The sequence below is a fragment of the Orbicella faveolata genome, unplaced genomic scaffold (genome assembly GCF_042242905.1).
Source record: "Orbicella faveolata isolate gen_17 unplaced genomic scaffold, um_ofav_v1 contig_2, whole genome shotgun sequence".
Lineage (NCBI taxonomy): Eukaryota > Metazoa > Cnidaria > Anthozoa > Scleractinia > Merulinidae > Orbicella > Orbicella faveolata.
In genome coordinates, this window is record NW_028301547.1 from 9,250,001 (window position 1) to 9,270,000 (window position 20,000).

At 37.5% G+C, this 20,000-nt stretch overlaps 1 protein-coding gene and 1 long non-coding RNA gene across 5 annotated transcripts in view; one reads left to right on the plus strand and one right to left on the minus strand.

Moving 5' to 3' along the window:
* LOC110066085 (uncharacterized) overlaps window positions 1–8,265 on the plus strand; it is a 26,768-nt gene extending 18,503 nt beyond the window's left edge. For both annotated transcript variants that reach the window (XM_089289451.1, XM_089289452.1), the window contains 8 exons: window positions 850–960; window positions 2,217–2,398; window positions 2,997–3,119; window positions 3,682–3,752; window positions 4,443–4,483; window positions 4,858–4,957; window positions 5,381–5,480; window positions 7,425–8,265. In XM_089289451.1, coding sequence (XP_089145577.1) covers window positions 850–960; window positions 2,217–2,398; window positions 2,997–3,119; window positions 3,682–3,752; window positions 4,443–4,483; window positions 4,858–4,957; window positions 5,381–5,480; window positions 7,425–7,481 — 785 coding nt within the window. In that variant the 3' untranslated portion in view covers window positions 7,482–8,265. The remainder of the gene's footprint in view (window positions 1–849; window positions 961–2,216; window positions 2,399–2,996; window positions 3,120–3,681; window positions 3,753–4,442; window positions 4,484–4,857; window positions 4,958–5,380; window positions 5,481–7,424) is intronic.
* Window positions 8,266–13,184: 4,919 nt separating this feature from the next.
* Window positions 13,185–15,334, minus strand: LOC110066093 (uncharacterized). 3 transcript variants are annotated; one of them, XR_002298501.2, is made up of 4 exons: window positions 15,277–15,334; window positions 14,955–15,084; window positions 14,251–14,375; window positions 13,185–13,602 (listed from the first exon to the last, which is right to left on the minus strand). It is a non-coding gene; the product is annotated as an uncharacterized LOC110066093 (long non-coding RNA). The 3 variants fall into 3 exon arrangements; XR_002298499.2 differs by having other exon boundaries at window positions 14,251–15,084; XR_002298500.2 differs by having other exon boundaries at window positions 14,251–15,080; window positions 15,277–15,321.
* Between the last annotated feature and the right edge of the window lie 4,666 nt (window positions 15,335–20,000).

The window sequence follows — 20,000 nt, forward strand, 5'->3', positions numbered from 1 at the left end:
CCACACTTGACCAGACTTTACTCTGAAGATGACTTCCTTTTAGGTTGTCTAAAAGTCAGACGGCAATAACAGTTCTTTTCAGAACTTCCCTCACCCAGATGATCACACAATCACACTGTACGAATTTAACTCACCTTAGCTGTAAATATTTGTGAAAAAAAAAATGGAAATCAAATTTAAGATCACCTAAGCGCTCTTAAACACATCATGTATTTCTCTACTGAGTGGAGTCCAATTCGGTCTGTAATCATACGAGTGATTAACAAAATCGGACGACCGCGAAGCGGGAGTCCGATTTGTTAATCACGAGTATAATTACAGACCGAATTGGACGACACGATGTCTTGTTACCAATTAATCAAAACTATTACAAAATTCGAGAAACGAGCAAACCATCGATTGAGCGCTGAACGATTTTAAAACGTCGTTATGAATGCTGAAAAACCCAGCAGTTTACTCGACAAAGTGCACCGCAACAGCGCGCGCAAAATGACGCGTATTGTCCAATTACAAGCATGACGCCTACACTGTCCGATTAATGCTCAAATCGGGCTGCTGACAGCCAATCACGTTCGAGAATTTTGTTATAGTTTTGATTAATCTAAAATAAACCATTTCCGAGGTACCTTGTATCTCTGTTTCAAAACGAGTCTTCGTGCCAAACCTTTCAAATGAAAATGAGTTTGATTTGCATGAAAATAAACTTGTGGGTGGAACACATTTCCATATGAATGGTTTTGCACAAAGACTGGTTTTGATACCAGGGCACAAGGTGACTCGGAGGGGCCTATTTGAGAATGGTGAGTGAATTACTAAACAAGTTTACCTTTCTTTTTTGTGAATGCGTAGACACGGCTGATAAGACCGAGAAAGTTGCCCTACTCAGTGAAATACAGATTTTGAAGGGGGCGGGACGGCATCCTAATATAGTCAACTTGGTTGGCGCGTGCACCCAGGGTGGTAAGTTGCCAAGAAATCATCACGTGACCATGAGCTAATAAAACTTGATAATAAAATGAGCTGTCTCTACGTTGCCAGCCACCTAGCAGTTATTCAATGATTTTATACTAGTGCCAGGATGTTCAAAGCACGATTAAGCTAATCCAGGACAAACTTAAATTTCCATTTCATTTTTGTAACGTTTCAGTTCGTTTGTCCTTCAGCTTTGACTCGGTAAGATGAAGAGGGGTTAAGTATCCGTTCGAGCTAAGCCCATCCGGCGAACGTTTATATCCGGTTTTTGTCACGTCATTCTGTAGAATGATGTGACAAGGAGTGTTTCGACTGAGCCCCTGGATGAGGTGCTAGTCCATCGCAGGGTTACTAAGAGAGGCACAGGTGCCCGACCCAAGTACACAACAGAATGGCCCCAGACAGGGCTCGCACCCAGAGCATTTACGCCAGCGCATAATCCATTTGGCTGCTACTTGACTGGACTAATCTCAAAATATACAAAACAAAAGTGGTATAAAAACACTCTTATGGTGGTTTCACTGTCGAGCCATCAAAAATTAAAATCTTAGCCATTCAATAAATAAAGAATCTGGCATATAGCAGATGATTGATTTATAAACACTGTCGCCAAGATTTAGGTCTGTGCGGTTTTTCATTCGCGCTTTATTCGGAGAAGAGAAGTTTATTCGAAGAAGTGTGTTACCAAATTTATAGAGCATTGTATCGAGACGTAAAGTAACGGAAACATCTGTCATTGAATTTTGCTACTGAAACGAAAACTCAGAACTCCAAAGCACCGACACATTGAAATTAATACTTCTTCAAAACTCAGAACTGTTTACTTAGCAAAAACGTGAGCGATAACTCATAGTTTGGCCTACGTAATAACCTTCAAGTCGGGCCGCCATTGTATTATCACCCAACGCAAAATTTGGAAATTCAAACAAATTCGAACCCTGTCGAGCTCGAACGTTGTAAAATGTCAAATTCTTAGAGGGTCTTACATCTGATGGAACTAGAACCTCAGAAGGATTGGTATTTTTTAATTTTAGAATATGAATACATTACATGAAAATCAGGAACAGGGAGTGGAGCACCGGGACAGCGAGAAAGTGTCCGCGCTGATTTATGACTAAATATTCATGAAACTTGGATGCTGTTCAAAATATACGGAGACAGGACTTTGTCTGAACCCTCCCGTCTCACGGGTCTTAAAGAAGACCAGGCTAAATAAAGCTAACCGCTATTTTTAATTTGGTTAGAAAATATTCTTCTGGTCACTGATTTGATTCCCGGAGGAACCCTTGAAAGTTTGTTGACTTCCAAGCCTGCCCCTGATGAGCACGGCAAGTACGAGAATATCAAATGTACGCTGAATGATCGGGAGCTGATGAAAATTGCTCTGCAGATCGCCACAGGAATGCAGCACTTGGAAAGCAAGAAGGTACGTGGTACATTGTGTACAGTGTACTTGTACAGTGAAAATATAGTTCCGAAGTGTCTTGTTCTGGCTCTACAAGAAAACATAGCCAAGTTTTATGCTGCGTCAAATGCCAAGAAAGGAAATGCATTTCATCTTCTCCGATTTGCAACAAATTGTCAATAAATGTCTAAGTGAATGTAAATATAGTTTCACTGAAACGGAAGTTGTCTTGAATAATATAATGCCGCAAAAAATTGTTTCTTGTTGAGGACAAAATTAGTCATTCAGCTATGGAATTTTCCTGCACCTTAATTTCGTATGGAGTTATTTTGTAATCATGACGACTCAAAGTTGCTCGCTTCGTCATAATGGCAACCTTTTGACTTCATAAACGAATAAGTTAAATTTAAAAGACCTAAGTTTCAATATTAGAGTTTAGGGTAAGATAAGGTAAGAACTGTTCTTCAATTTGCCAAAACCTGGGTTTTGGGAAAATATTCTTCGTGTATTTTACAAAAAGAATATCGTAACTTCATTTTACCAGTTGCTGCTGTTTTGGGCTAGCTTATTTTGCATGTTCCAGAATTTATAGAAACGCCTCATGTGCTTTTTTCTACAGTGTATACATGGCGACTTAGCAGCAAGAAATGTCCTTATTGACGAAAATAAAGTTGCTAAGCTTGGAGACTTTGGATTGGCAAGAGATATCTCAGATCGTGGCATATACAACAAGACGTCCAATGTAAGTGCAGGATAGACGCCGAGCACGCTGCTGGCAGACCGAAAAAACCACGGCTACTTTGCACCACCAATGAACGCAAAAACGCGAACAAATTGCACGTCTCTGTTGTCAAGCGCGGGCGAAAAACGCGGGCGAATGAGTCGAATGGTTCGGTATGGACAGTGCGAGTGTTTAAACAAAGAACACCAAACCTGTTTTTTTTCCCAAGAAACAGGTGGAATTCGTGTTTGTCAGTAAACTGTAATTCATTCTAAAAGACTTCAAAGCGTAAAATGAATATTGACGAGTCTACTTTTAAACAGAAGTGATCTCTAGTTCCTGTATATTACTAATATTAACCTTATAATTACGTTGAAAATTGCAATAGCTCAACATATCGCATATTACATCCATGGAAAGCAAGTTTCGGTTCGATATATACTGGCGAAAGCTATTTTCCCCGGGGCATGCAATATATGTCCTATTCAATAAGCCAATATATTTTAGCATCAGAAATCAAACTAGGATGTATTCATTTACTTTCATGTCAGTTAGTAATACCTAAGTACATTTTCTTCAACAGGGTAGGGTCCCCTGGAGATGGCTGTCTTTAGAATCCTTGAGATATCTAGTCTATACATCACAGAGTGACGTGTAAGTATCAGAATCATGCTGTGTGCGTCAAATTCGAATAAGTGAGCTTTCTTGCTTGTTTTAAAATTGTCACGCCTTTTCTCACACCTTCTGCAACGAGGACTGAGCGACATCCAGGACAACACCTGGGAGAGGCTTAGTCTGCATTTTATGTTTTACATAAGAATCTTGCAATTGATGCATTCGGCGTATGTATTGACTTCCAACCAATAAAAAATAAGAACACATTGTTCAGTGCAGGCAGAATTTGGTCATCTTACTCCGCTATTGTTTAAAGCTCGAGGGGCTTTTGAGGTTTTTCTCCTGTAACTCCAAGTGAATTGAAATCATTACGATGAAACTTGAAGGATTAATAGAAAGTAAAAAAAATATTTCTCTTAAGGTCCATAACATGTAATAATGACGTCAAACGACGCAGAAATGACGCCGTCATTTTCTAATATTTGTCATATCTTGGATTAGCTTAGGAATTCTATTAAATGTCAGGAAACTATAGAAATGGCTCGATAATATTCAAAACGGATGAAAAAAAAAAAAAAAACAGAGCTGAATAAAAATGTGAAAGTTACAGGAATAAAGCTGAAGCATTGTTTTAAACACAACAAAATTCAAAATTCCACATAGTCTGAGTAGACTTGTGAGTTAGTCTTGTTTTTTCTTATCTTTTTTTTTTCTTTTTTTTTTTTTCAGATGGTCTTTTGGTATTGTCTTATGGGAAATTACCACCTTTGGTAAGTCTGTGAACATTTTTATGCACGTGGAAATGATTAAAGTACAATTGGATTTACTGCTCGAGATTTTCAAAGGTGATTGAAAACGAAAACCTCTGGCAACTGGAACAAGGAATGGACACGCGCTTCAAATTCTAACTGTTTGCATTTCGCTCTTGATTCGATTAATTGGTGACTAGGCCTCGTGTTCAGTACAGATCGAAATAATAATTGTGCTTATGCTTTTTTTCCTTTTTTTTTTCAATTTTGTTTTAAAAAGGTATCTAAATTTTAAATTTATTCGTTTGAGTTATTTTTACAGTGAACTCAACTTATTCTAATTTCTATTACTTGTGCATGTATCGAAGCTGAACCTTATTTCATCGCCTTATCAGGTCAGCTCCCCTACCCTGATATAGCAACACCACGGGCTCTTGTAAGTTTCCTCTCCTCTGGAAGACGGATGCCTCGTCCCGACCATTGCACTGAGGAACTGTAAGTTCAGTATTCTGCTGCTACAATTATTTCAAATTACTAACCACTGACCTTTGTGTTTGGCCCGCACTTTCAAGAACTCGGGTCTATCGTCTGCTAGTACTGCAGAAAAGTCTCGCATAAAGAGCTAGCGTTTAACTCGACCTTTTTCCAAATTCTCCAAACATGAATGATAATAAAAGACAAAGTACACTATATTTATTGTGAAAAGCTATTTCATGACGATGACATAATCTATGTTCCACATTTAATGTCCATTTATCGCCGGCAGCGCTCATGTTCCCCGCCCACATTCTTCCTTCTTCCAAGCTAATGCAATGTAATGCAACGCCATTAAATGTTATTTTATGCAATATCATGACATCTCATCTCTTGTCAAATGATGTGAAGTGATGTAAAAGTATTATCTTATTTTGTTTGTAGATATGCACTTATGCAAAGCTGTTGGATGGAAAACCTCTTGATGAGGCCTACTTTTGAAGACATAACAAAACGGATCAAATGTCTCTTGAAGACGTTTAAGGTATGTGTCGCTGGTTTACTTGTTACGGTAACTGTCAGTGCTTCTAACAATTCTATAGTGTTTTTTTCTCCCTTTTTCTGTTTCTGTACATTTGCACTCTTATACAAGCTTTACTGAAAAAGATCTCGTTGGTAAATTTCTACCATGTGGTCTGTAACGTTTCTGAAACTCATGAATAATCCATCAATTTTAAACGAAGGAAATATGACGGTGACGGTGTTTGGTTATCTGATCTTAATAAGCGTAGATTTTTACGATTTGAATTCTCAATTTTCTCCCTCGATTGATGGCGGATAGAAGAAATATCAAACACTCAAGAACGTGTTTGACCACATTACCAAACACCTCGAAGTTTGTCAAAAAATTCTCCGCTGCGTGTCGAATTTTCATCTTTCATTTCGGTGTTTGAAATAGGCAAGACCGTGTTTGATCACATCTCCAGACACCGATGAGATCGTTCAAAATATGACGCGTAGCGGAGTATTTCTGACAAGATTTGAGCAATTAGATTGAATACAGATAATTTTTTTTTTTTATCTTATTACAAGCTAATGGGATATCTGAACATTTCTCTGTATGTGTTCAAAACTAAAACCCATCCCAACTGTTACCTCTGAAATCCTAAAATGCATTTTAAGCAACTCGGCAGTCGTCGAGGTTGTTTAGTCACTAGTACCTAGTTTAGCCCACTGCTTACCTTTCACCAGCCACTGACACTATTCTGCGTACCAAAAGAATCCGATTCCGAGTCACTTCCAAGTCACCCATGACTTGTAATGTTAGAAGAAATGAATACCGAAACGTAAACCAGAACATAATTATGCTGTACGAAATCAGAAATCTCAGTCCGTGTTTTCGGCGTCTATAATTTCTATTTTTCTGCATATAAAGCCGATAAACATAAACACATACCGATATATGGAGCCAACGAACATTTTTTTCTTCCCGTGTCAACCGAGCCCATGTGGAATCCCAGTGACTTTTGGCACCCTTATTCTATTATTCTGCATATGCAGACGATGCATACAAACACATTCTAATATACGCAGAGAACAAATTTATTTGCGTCGTGATTGCCGTGTCAACGTCGACTATGTCGATATAAGCAGGTTATTTTCAGCACCCCGTGGACACGTCATTCATGAGTTTAAAAAAAATCACAATGAGAACGGCAACGGGAAAAAGGTTTACCTAGGATTACAATGGCGTACCAGTGCATTATAATTCTTAGTACATTTCTTTGGTGTCCTCCTCATTATCAAAACAAGAATAGGGAGCTTTAGCAATGACGACATGGATGCCGAGGACAACGCCTTATAAAATATGGATTTAAATTTTACCTTCCAATGTCACAACCGCGTAGATTTGTTCAGTACGCCTATCGGTCTAGAAACTTGCTCAGGCAAAATATGCAATGACAAGGTTCATTTCCAAAGGAAGACAAGAAAAATTAGCCACTGCGGTTCACGTTCTCCATAATACGGAGAACTTAGTCATTTCACGTCATTGTTTTGCAGAGGACTGCAAATAAATGTACAAAGATTTATAACGCAGGTGCGCAGCTATTGTGTTACTCATTAACCCTTTAGTTTGATGACATTCTCGTAGCCGTTGCCGTTGTGGTTTACTGAGGCTCCCCAATATGAAAGGGCCAAATTTTGTGTTGTGTGGAGAACGCGAACCTCGACGGCGAATTTTTGAAATGTATATTTCGAATTTTACGCTGTGTTCCATATTCAGTTTCGAGAAAGAGAGACGAACTAAATGACGTTAGATTATCCTGATATGCGTAGGTAAATGTAAATTCATTCTTTGACTCGACGTTGTCCTCGGCGTAGACGTAGTTGCTATAATTACTTAAACTTCCTAAAACTTATTCACAAACGACTTGACCCAAGATGATAATAAGCCTTTCATCTACTTTGTTTTTCTTTTTTTTTTTAGAAATCGTACGTGAATGTGCAACATGATGACATCACTGATGACTCAGAAAGCTCATAAGAGAGAGAGTGACATGTTATTGTTTTGTAGAATAAGGTGGACGCTGTAGTTTACTTAGTTTCGATAAGGACAAAACATTTGGTTAAGATAAGAGAACGCGTCATACCTTGAAATTGTCACTTTTTCTTTAGTAGAAAGAAACCACTGAAATTTAATTCACGATGCGTGGGAATTATTCAGTTGACAGTAATGTAAGTAAATTGTTTGGCAATAGTATGTTTGTTTAGTAACTTCTGCATAATTAATGAAATCTGCTTGTACATAGTCAGTTCCTTTGAAGATCAATATGGTCCCAGGCATTTTTTCCAGCAGTATTCACAAACTTTGTCTTTTACCACAAAGGTTTAATTTGTAGAATAGATCATATTTTCTTAGCCGTATTTTATATAAATTTGTGTCAATGATAAAAATCATTGTAAAGTAAATACTTATGATAAATTGATGGAAACCCGCATGCACATAGTCAGTTCCTCTTAAGATCAAGAGCCTCAGGTTTCAGCATCCTTAATAACCACAAAGGTTTCATTGATAGAATTTGTCATATTCACTTAGCAGTAGTGTATATAAATTGTGCCAATGATGTCTTGATATAGTAAAGACTTTCAATTGATGGAAACCAGTTTGTATAAAATCAGTTCCTCTGAAGATCAAGCGCCTCAGGAAAACAAGATATGGTCACCGACATTTTTCCTAGCAGTTTTTCATTCATCGTTCTTAAACTTTGTCTCTAACCACAATAGATTGATTAGGAAAATAAAATAACTTTAATTAAGAAAGAAAATGAGTCGTATTTTGTTGTTTCACAGCTCTTGGTGTCTTCTTTTTCTCAGTACCAGGTTGTGGAACTGAAACAGTGCACGAGCGTTTCAACTTGTTGCGTATGTGCACGATGTGTTTGTCGTTATTATCTTGTGCTTTTTCGTGTCCATCCCTAATGACGTTCATTTTGATTGTTACGCATCCCTCCCCAAGGAACGTTCGTTGAGGAGGAACGGGTGACGAGCCAAAACAACGTAGCCAAAGAGGCTACGCAAATATTTTTTTTTTCAAGCGAAACCGCCCAACCAAAACGTCTCTCTCACGTTCCCAAGATCTACCACTGTTCTATGCATGTTATGAATTTCTCTGGCGTGTTCATGGCGTCCCATCTGAAAACTGCAGATAAGTTATGGACCAGCCAGACAGGTGAACAAAACAGTTTCCAGCACGTTTACTTAATGAGGCATTATAACCACTCTTTATCACCTGAGTAGAATTAAAAAAAACTGCCCAATCTCAATGATTGGTGGACGATATATTTGTTATCATTTTCGTGACACAATTGCTAACCATAGCAATAATAATAATCCTAATACTTAACTTCGGCAATGTTTGATAAATAAATATACTGCCTGTGAAGACATAACTAGTTTTGAACAACCCCCCTTCCCCAGCTATACATTCGGCCCGGTTGTCCAAAAGGTGGATAGCGCCATACACTGAATTAATCATTATCCAGTCAGGGTTTAGTGGTGATTGTTTCGGGTGTATACTTTGACGACCTTTGATCAACCTGGCTCCAACAAGAGCGCGGTTCTTGCCAGGCTCACACTGCCATGAGAAGACCTGGTGAGTAGCGCAAAAGTCAAAGCATTATTGTGAAAACGATGTTTGCGTGCGATGAATCTTTCAACGCGACAACCGTAAAACACAGAAATCGGATTCGGGAAATCCGGAATCCACAAATCAAAGAAAACAAGATATTCTAATACGCGAAAATTACGTTGCATAGATTTTGCCTGTAAAAAGGGCTAATAAAAGGGACCTCAAACTTCACCTCTTTTGAAACATGGGTACTCCGTCTGTCGAAGTTCGTGCAGCGTTATATCTATTGAAGGCTATGGTTAAGAGAATCTTAACTAACATGTATCACAATTTGATTCTATGCACCCTGACAGCAACTGAAGTAAGCTTGCCGGTAATTGCAGTTTTAATTACGTGATCTGCAATTTGTGGAAGGTATAATTTGGCCTTCATGTCTAGTAAATACTGAACAATATGTCAAAGGGACCGGATTTCCGTCACTGGTAGCAACCTGTGCCTCGATAGTCGCCTCTCTTACTCTATATATGCAAAGGTCAAGTTGCCTCCCCTAAAAAGTTTGTTTTTCCCAACATACAAGATTAACTCGAGAACAACACTAGTTCACACTGATGGTGTTGCAAATCACTACCAGATATTCTTAACCGCCCTCATATTACAAGAATTTCTAGACACGGTTCCACACTTACTCCTGTCTCCTCCTCTTTTGCGAACGGATTGAACCACGTGTTGTTAAAAGATTCCTAAAGATTGTCAGAAACCCATTGCACGCAAACTTCGCTTTGATGTCAATGCTGTGAGAATAGGCTTTTTGGTATTGCACTACTCACCAGTTTTCTCAGAGTAGTTTGATCTGGACAAAAACCGCGCTCTCACCGGGTCCTGATTGAATGGCGTCTTATCCTATATTAGCGGATCCAACTTTTGAACAACAGGGTCAGATGTATAACTAGGGTTGTTTGAAACTAGTCAGTTTTCTTTTTTTTGCAATTGCAGTTTGTGATTGAAGCTGGAAAAAAAGAAGAAAAAAGACCAAAAAAAATATTTACTTATTTATTCATTGGACATTGCTGAAGTAATAAATAAGGGACTATGCAATAATTACTTGGAGGGGGGGGGGGTGGAAAGTTAGAGGAGGGGCATAGGAGAAAATGACAACAAGAGAGAGGGGGATTGGATGTGAAATTTAATACATACAGGGGAGGGGCATTACTTTTTCATTCCTTTTTTACAAACTGGAAAAGTAGTGGAAGAGTTATTAGAGCTTAAATATATATACTAAGATTGGAATAAAACTGACAAATTTATCAACTCTGTTCAGATCTATAAACTGCTGTTTTCCTATCTGTCGTGCAGTAGAAAAAGAATGCCTCTGTTATATATAGGAGGAGACGTTTTTCAAGGGTGGAGGGGTTAGCCTTAATATTATCATTATGTGAGGGGGTGTTGAAATTAATTTTTGCTTAATAAGAGAAGGGGTATGACTTAGTTTTGGGGCATATATTCCACCCATTTCATAGCCCCCTCCCTACCTTCCCCCGCCCTCCGGGTAATTGTTGCATTCCCTTTTTCTGTTGCCATTGTCAACAGTTGAGGTCACATTTATAACTTAACTGTATTAAAGTACTTTTAAGGATAAAAGCAAGCGAAAGAGGTTTTACACAACGTTTCGAAGGCTCCATGTCATCATTTTCAGGTGGAGAGAGAATAAAATTGATAACTTAATATATACCATGCGAGGTGATATAACGTAAAGGTGAAAAAGTGTGTAAATGGTGACAAATTTAAATAAATAGTTTTGCGCGTACGGAGTCTGATTGTGTGTCTAAGCATGGCCTCTTCTTCGTTATGAATAACATTTCATAAATCAGAAAGTCCAGTTTTCCGTTACACTTCTTCAAAACGGAAAAGTTGTGGGTGAGGTCGCCGATGGTTTCCAGACCGTGGTCGTTCTTTAAATGCCAATCGATTGCTGAATAACGGTGTTGGTCAATACGCTGCAATAAGTGTCGGCTGGTGTAGCCGAGATACACTGCATCACACAAATCACATTGATAATTATACACAACGCGTTGTGGGCTAATTATAGTTGGTTTTGGGCTCACACATCTTGAAGTCTTCACATATTTTGCTACTCTTGAACATAGAGACTTAACAAAGTTTTATAAGAGGAGGCTCTACCGCAAGGTCCAAATGCTTTCCCATTTTGTTAAGTGCTTTTTCCAGAAAAGGTTACCCTGTCACATGCATGTAGCTTCCAGCTTGAGACCCCTTTCACATACCCACAGTAGACCCACTACATCTCTTTTAGTAAATAAATTATCAATTAATGTTTGAAAACCCGGCCTTTTTATCATACCTCCCGTCTGATAAAAAATGCAACTTTAGTCAACTATAACAGCAAAATAAAAAAGATAGTGTAGATTGTAATGTAGACATTAAAAACAACGATAATTTTTTTCTTGGAGAAGGAAATCACACAAATTTATTCCTATTATGGCAATTGCTTGTGTTAATTATACTAGCAATGCAGATATATTCGAATGGATGGTTGCATATCTCGTTTCTAGAAGCAAAATGAAACTCTACATACATTGCAGCTACCATGGGTGTTTGACATGGCTTGATCCGACGCGATTGGACAGTGAATCTCTCTCGCAAAAAGTAGATCTGCACAGTCTCTTGAATGTTAATTTGTCTCTCCCTCACTCAAATTTTAGAGCGTATTTACTCGATCATGGATGGTGACTTGTATACCATCCGTGAAGAAATGTTCCCTTTGGTCGAACTGCATAGAATACAGAAGAAATGTAGTGTAAGCAACAAATTAAAATTAAAAGATAAAGCAATTTGAATTTTTTTACTTGAAATAAACTTATTTCAAAATATAAATTAAATCACGGATTTCGAACTTCCGTTAAGATAAAAAAGGTACGATTAAAAGAAAAAGAAATTTGAAATTTTTGCTCCAAGTACGGTAACCTTATTTTAAAATAGAAATTAAATCATGGGTTTCGAACTTAAATAGGCCCTTTGCACGATCCGGTCACATGGTACAGAATAAATTATGCTGGGACGCAAGTTACACAGTGGGACATCCAAAACAAAGGAACTCGTACCAGTCCAGCCCGACTCTTCTTTGTTTTAGAAGTTCCACTGTCTAACTTGCGTCCCAGCATAATTTATTCCGTACCATGTGACCGGATCGTACAAAGGGCCTATTCTGAAGCGAGCATCAGCAGAATTTCAATGTGTACTTAAAAAGACAATACACAGACAATGAAGTGAAAACTTAACAAGAAGTTAGGCTTAGCTTGGACTCTACAAGGAGAGAAAGCGAGTGGAAACCATCAAGTTCTCTAGCCAAGAAAAAGCTTCTTCGCCTGCTAAACACAATCTCATTTTCTAACTTTGTCTTGTACCAATTCTTTGACCTTGCCGGTCGCGCTGTTGTGACCGATACATGACCACAGTCATAAACACCTCTCTCAGCTTTCATCTACGTGTGAGCAAAAGCACATAGGCAAAATACCACCTATGTTTGGAAAATGAAACATCGTCATTGCTATGATCTTTTCTTATTGCTTTTAAACACGCAGGCTTGACATTTTTATTTTCGGAGACGTTTTTCAGGTTTTTTGAGTGCCTAATTTCATTTATGAAATCGCTTGCATCCTGTAAACCTACATTTGGCGTTTCCACGTAGAATATGAAATAGCAGGACTTTTAAGTTTGTATTATCAAGTTCCTAACTCAAATAAGTAAATGAAAAATTTGGAAGGAATTTTGAAAATTGTAAAATACAAGAAGATCTATTTTTGCATAAAGGTTAGCAAGCATAAATGCTAACATGAATTAGAAAAGGCTCGTACCGCGACCACATATTGTAAAAGGGTTTTTTGTTTTTAATTTGCAGTCAAATGTTTCACCTAGCCTGATAACAATTTTCTAAAGCCAGGCTTTTAGAAGTCGTTTAGAGGCTTAACAAAGCCAAGCGTCTGCAGGTCTCATTGCCTTATATGCAGGAATACCCGTCAACATAAACAAAAGCACTAAACAAGGAAAACGGAATGCTTTTCACCTCCCCTTCGATCACTAATTGTCTTTTACTCTACAAACAACTATAAATCTCAATTTCTCTTTAATTCAAATGATTATATTAATTACAGCCTTATATTTTCAACCTTGAAGCTGTTACGATATGCATTTTTTTCTTTCATCTCAATAAGAAAACGGAATATCTAGAAATGTATTCAGCTGTTCCGTTTACATAAAGCGTATTTGTTAACATTTTAACAGTCTTGTTTGTTTTGTTTTTTTGTTTTTTTCATTGTGTTTCTTTCTCCTCCGAACATACTGATTTTTGTACAAAATGGCGAGGTGGTATCACCGATAAACGTCCTTCTTCATCAACAGCGATGTACTTCCCAGACAGTTGGCTCGTGTCATCGGACTTCATTTCCCATACGAATTCTTGAAATTTAACTGAGTTTGTTGGCACAAAATGTGTTCCCTTTTTTGATCCATCTTCATCAGGAACCTGTGACAGAAAAAGGAGACACAATGATCATTATTGGTCATGTTATGTTTTAGAAGATCAACACTCCCCCAAACGCATCAAATAGTTCACGGACAAATCCGAAATTTCTTTCAAACTAAAAACAACTTTTCCCCATGAAATATGCTTCAGCAATTCAGCAAAGTGTTAGGGTCTTGCCCCTTAACTTAGTGAACTTAACGATTCTGAACTCAGCATCATTTCAAGATAATTAATTTTGTAGTGTTGATAATGCATGCCTATTGCAGAGCCAAATATAATTTCAATAGCTCAATTATATCGGATCTTCCCAAAACCTTAATCGATTACCACAATTTTCCAGAATGAAAATGATCAGCATTCCGATCCAATATGTAGTTGTTAATTAGATATGTAATCTTGTACATGCAGGTCGTGACCGAAAGCCAGTCTCAAGAAAATTTGCTTTTGTTGACCTCACGCTTTGACATATATCATAAAGTAAAGCAGATGTAAAGAGTACATTTGAATTATGTTTTGTGATCTGCGACTAGAAAAGAGGACTTTCTCTCACTTACGTCAGTATTTTTGTCTCTCTTACATCAGCATTTTTGTTGATCTCTAATGCCTAGTGAAGAGGATGCACGGAAGAAAGCGAGATTCATAACCCACCTCCACTGCAGTTACAGTGTTGTTGTTGTCTACATTCAGGGCGTACTCCTTGTTGCGTAGTTTAAACACAAACCGCCAACAAATTGCCGAAGAACCACATGATACTTCCTTAGCTTCCACGTTAACTTAATTGTGTCAAAGAAAAGACAAAAACATGAAATAAAAGGATTAATAATTATACAATTTTTACATTTAAGGTGGCTGGCAACAGCCTCCTTCAGTTTCCAGTTTTATTAGTTTGACGGATCAATACTACCAAACCGTATCAAGTAGACGAGAAGGAGAGGCGGCGGCCTAATGGCGATGTGTTAAAGAAATGTTTCAGCATGCTGGGGGCTAACCTACCACGGATTAGTATTCCCTTCGGGGGAAGTAACATTACCCTTTGTCTGCACTTCCGTGTACGGAGACCGGTATAAGTTCCCGTAATATGGTACAGTCCAGTCACTTCGAGTGCGAATTAAGTTTAACCACAATAGACACTTTTTTTACAGATAGGTTAAACGCAAATGATGTTGGACTGGCATATTGAATTGAACTGATAAAACAATGGGTTACGCAGAACACCAGTTCAATTATTACACACAAGTCAAAAATTGTAAATTTTATGATGAAGTACGCTGCCAGACAACAAGTGAAAGAGACGAATTCATCAACATGAAAAGCTGTAACTTTCTCCATTCTTCTGAACCATCGTTACGTACACTTTCTTTAAACCTGACACTTTCTACTTTATTGTCTTTCACTGTCGCAACCAAACAGGTTTTAGTTGCCCTCGGCCAGAAACGATGATATTGTTCTGTCGACATGGTAGAAGCTTTATTGTCAGTCTTTCTGAAAAAAGAAAGAAATATTTGCATATCCAAGGCTATTATGGACTAAATCTCTCAGAATGCCCAATAGTTCACAAAAATAAGCTATGTGTTTTGTATATAATACACAAAGAACTACATTTCGTTGAAACCATTCTTTAAAATTGTAAATTCAACATTTGACTCAACACATTTAAATTAAAGGCTACTGTACCTTGCAATAGTTAAATCCTCTGAGATGTATTCCTACTGAATGACAATGTGGCATCAATTCGCCCTTTCATTTATATACGTGGACCGGAAGATGGTTTGGAAAAAACCAAAACTGTGTTAGAACATGACATTTAAAAAAACTGAAAACGTTCGTTATCATCTCTGTGACTAATCAAACTGTTTCCGTTTGATTTGTGAATTCAAACTGAAATACATGTAAACATGTATCAAAAATCATTGAGGTACGTCGTGAAACACAAACGTATATTTTGTCTCAGGAATGGTTTTTAGATTAGTGTACATATCCACTTCGTTCTCACACAAAATTAAAGAATGCTGGAAAAAGATATCACATGAATTATACTTTTTGTTCGAAGTTTTTAGTTTCCTCTACCTTAACACTATACTTTGATGTTTTGATGTTACCAGAAAACATATCGGTTTCGAGCTTTCTTCATACATGCATGCAATTTAAAAATAACATTGCCAACTTTATTTGCAGATTTCGAAAGTATCAACTTGCAAAATAAAAGTCAGGTTCTACTACATTGCAAAACGTGACAAAAACTACTTTTACTAGTTATATTGATTTCTTTTTGATTGGAATATTTTTAGTGACCGCAGACTTTTTGTTTTGTTTTGTTTTGTTTTGTTTTCAGTGATTTCCCCGCTCGTAAATCTGATGCAAAAGCAAAATTGCAGATATAAGCAAACTTAAGGTCATGTGGAGTTTGTATATTTTTTAAAAAATTGCTTAAATAGTCTCTTTCACACTTTCAACGGCGCTAAAGATAAAAGTCGCGGAAAACTTCTTTGCGCATCAACGTATGGATCTTCTGCTGTACACATGTATAAAAACGCGAGAGAAATGATTGCTCCAACAATTTCTTTTTTTTGGAGGGGGATAAATCCATCAGTCTTTACAAAACAATGTGAACAGGTAACCTATAACAGCATTTCATCCCAACATACCAATGAAACCAATTAAAGTATGCGGTGATCGAAGTAAGTCACATTTAAAACGTACAGTAAAATCCCGGTACCTCAAAACACGCACAACTCGGTGTAACTGGAATTAAAATAACATTTTCCTCGCCTTGATTGCACTCAGTATATATATATAATGCTATCTCATTAAATGCACTTTAGCTTACCTTTTACTGACAACAGTTCCGATACTCTAACTACTGATGACTACAAATGTTTTTCGTTTTCACTGAGGGTTCATGTTGAAGTATAACTCAAATTAAAGCTAGAGAATTCCATCAGAGTGCGCAAGGTTTCAACCGTAGTTTTATATCTTGTTGGGAGAGCTCCATTATTTTTTTTTACAGGAAGGCCGCACGTGCTAGTGACTGAATGATATATTTCTCCACTTTTTAACGGTGTTCTTGCATGAAAAAACTTGATCGAAATAATGTATCGAGAATTATAACAGCTGGTTTTGTATTACCTAGAGACAACTTTTTTAGTATAAAAAGTTCGCTTGACGCAGTCTTAGCTTTCTTGTCGATTAACAAATAATCCAAAATGAAGTACAACCAGTAAATCAGTGTCTTCCTTTGGCTAGATTACTTGACATGAGAATTACAGTTTCTATAGAGAGAAAAATATTTCAATTTTACAGGAATCGGCACATACCGTAAACTAGAACAGTGCTAACGATTGAGACCTCTAGCGAGGTCGGTACATACTTAGTTCATAAAATGAGTAAACATAAACGTTACAAGGGCAACTTGTATTGGAGGGGGGTAAACAAGACATTTAATTACAAGAGCAACATAAGGGAAGGCTGATTTTAATTCTTTAAGCCGTCTTTTTGAGCAAACAACGAAAAGAATTCAAAAATATCAATTTACTAAAAACATTTACTCAATGGACAGTGTTCCTGACGTGTCTAAATGTAATATTAGTTTGGTATGCTTACGCTCGTCTTGTATTGGTACTATTTATGCCTTAGACCATATTGCCATGATAATCAAAACTAAGCTTGTAAATAATTACTGAATTATATGTACGATGATAAGAACAAAGTTATGGCAATAATTATAGCATTATTTATTGCTTCATTAAGTCAACCTTAAACATCGATGTTAGTTTACCGTAATTATATTAATTAAGCAATAACAAACTTTTACGAAATTTTTGAGTACGTTTAACTTTTACTTAAAAGGCAAAATGATAATACTTTCCAACTAAATACAAAAAACAGATGTAGAATTATTCAGGAAATATCTGATGTACGCTGAGTTAATCAGACCGTCACTCAAAGTACTGTGGTTCACGGGTGACCAACATCCTTTGGACTAGGGATGTCTATGGATAAAAAAATGAAACAAAATGTCATTGTAATTACAAATACGCTTCTCGGGTGCCCTTAGAATACCTCAAGCGCCCTTGGCCATGACGTGATAGAATGAGCCATGAACAATGAGCAATAGTAGGCTGAAATGCTTATGTATTCGTGTCTATTGTGATACGGAATCGTGGTGAAGATTGTTAATGAAACTGGCCCCCTATAATCTCCTTACCCAATTTCTGCCTTTTCTTCTACTAATCTAAATGGTAGGGGTTAAAGATGTTCAAGCTTAATTAAACAATGCATTTCTTTTCACAACTGGCATTCAGACTTCTTTTATTTACCTTGTTGACGACCAACTTGAAATCTTTTGGTGCTGCAGTAATCGTAACCATTCCTTGCCCTGCAAGTGCAGTTACCAAGCATTCCGTCCGTCAAGGCACCGACCTCTAATGTGCACTTCAAAAGTCTAGCTGGTGGCCATCCAGCCCGGCATTGGAATCCAACTCGTTTATCTTGTGGATCAAACCATTCAATTCTATGTGGTCTTGTCTTTGGATCAGTCTTCGCCAGTTGATCAGTCTGCCACGCAGTGCAAGTCAAATTGATAGTTGCACCAATCGACAGTTTGTTGGATGACGGAGTTGACGAGATATTTATTTGAGGTTCACCTGTTTGACGAGAAAAAAAGTACAACAGTTGAACTATCGTGAGGTCAGTGTTGGGGAATATTGGTCGAGTTCTTTTCTTGCAAGTTTACAAACCAAGCCGTAGGCAAAGTCCATAACCTTGCAAAAAACGATTCATTAAAGACAAAAGCTATTATTTTGAGTGTGAAGGAGTAAGTTAGTTGTTGTGTATTAGGGGAAAATGAAATGTTGTCTTTGACCAGCCTGAAACAAGGTGTGGCCTTGGAAATTTTTTTTCTTCGTCTTCATCGGCAACCATGAAACCGTTATTTATCCCTGCCGATAAATATCAAATTTTGGGGGACTTCGCAGCTATCGGTAAATCATGCCCATCTCAGATCTCATGCAGATCTCTATCCATTAAACACGTATCATTTTTTTAGCTGACAGGGACAACTTTAAGCAATTATCAATCATCGATTAAACTCCTCAAGACCCTCAAATAAACTTACTAATTACAGTGTTACAGTATTGACAGAAAGCGAATGGAAGAATCGATAAACCACTGACAACCAGTAATAACAGGAAATACCCTGCGCTACGTTCCAAGTTGGCCATCATCAAACGTCTACAATAAGTTATCTTTTGGCTCAAATAATATGAAACTTGTATAGAAGTATTTTTAGTTAGTGATTACCGATTGCTTATCATTAATTTTTGTAGTTACCACGTTAGTCCTGAAATTTCAGGAGCATGCCTGCCCACACAGTGAGTCTTATGACTTTAAGTTGTTTATCCTAGTATATCAAGATTACTAGAGCTCCGAACAAAATCCCATGGATAGTCATTTTTGGATTTGTTTGCTGGCCTTGGTCTGTATCTCCCACAAAGATCCTGTCTAGGTTTCTTGTTCTCTGAACCTTAGTTTCTATTGGTTGTTTCAAGAACTCTGCAAATTGCTCTCAAAGTCGTGTGATAGTGTTTAGATTAGTATTTTCAAAACGATGTTTAATCATCCAAGGTCAGTTCGTCCCGTGTGGCCCACACATGGCTACCGACAGGCTATTTCATTACGTACGTGTGCATTTGTTAGTCAAGTAGTAGTTCTTGAGGAGTAGTTCTTGAGCAGTAAAAGCAGTTGTAGAAGTTGGACGGAAAACGAACACGACAGAAGTCCGGGGAAAAAAAGTCCCACAGAAAAGAGAGTCTTGGTACCTCCTCGCTTAGTCGATAGAGAGAGCTATCCAATAAAAGCGTCCAGATAGAAAATAAAAATTTTAACATAACATAGTTTACTTTATTTAAAATAGGAAGATCTTCAACAATATTGGCGTTGGTTTGAGGTTGTTGCAGCTATGAAATACTGACAGTATCGTAAAAGATAAAGTGGTTGCCTTTCATAAAAGTAGCCTCTCGACAAACCCCGAGAATGCGTCGCGCGTGAATTCGATGCGTTTCAAAGCGTTAAAGATATAAAACAGTAAATTTAACATTAATTACCTCCTTGTGTCCTTAAGTGCTTTGAACTGTATTCTTATACATTTGAAAAATATCCACGCCTTTATAACTGTCTGCCAGAAATTGTTTGGTACGACGGCGTAAAAGAGTTCGTCGTGATAACGGAGGTACACATCACTTTTTTGGAGTGGGTAAACCCTGACCTCATGTTTCTAGGAAGATCCAGCTGTATATACATTTAAAAAACAGCCCTAAGAAAATACGCGCGCTGATTGGTTAAAAATCGTGTTTCTCTAACTCGATAGAAACACAGAGCTAGCACGAGCTGTTGATGTAATG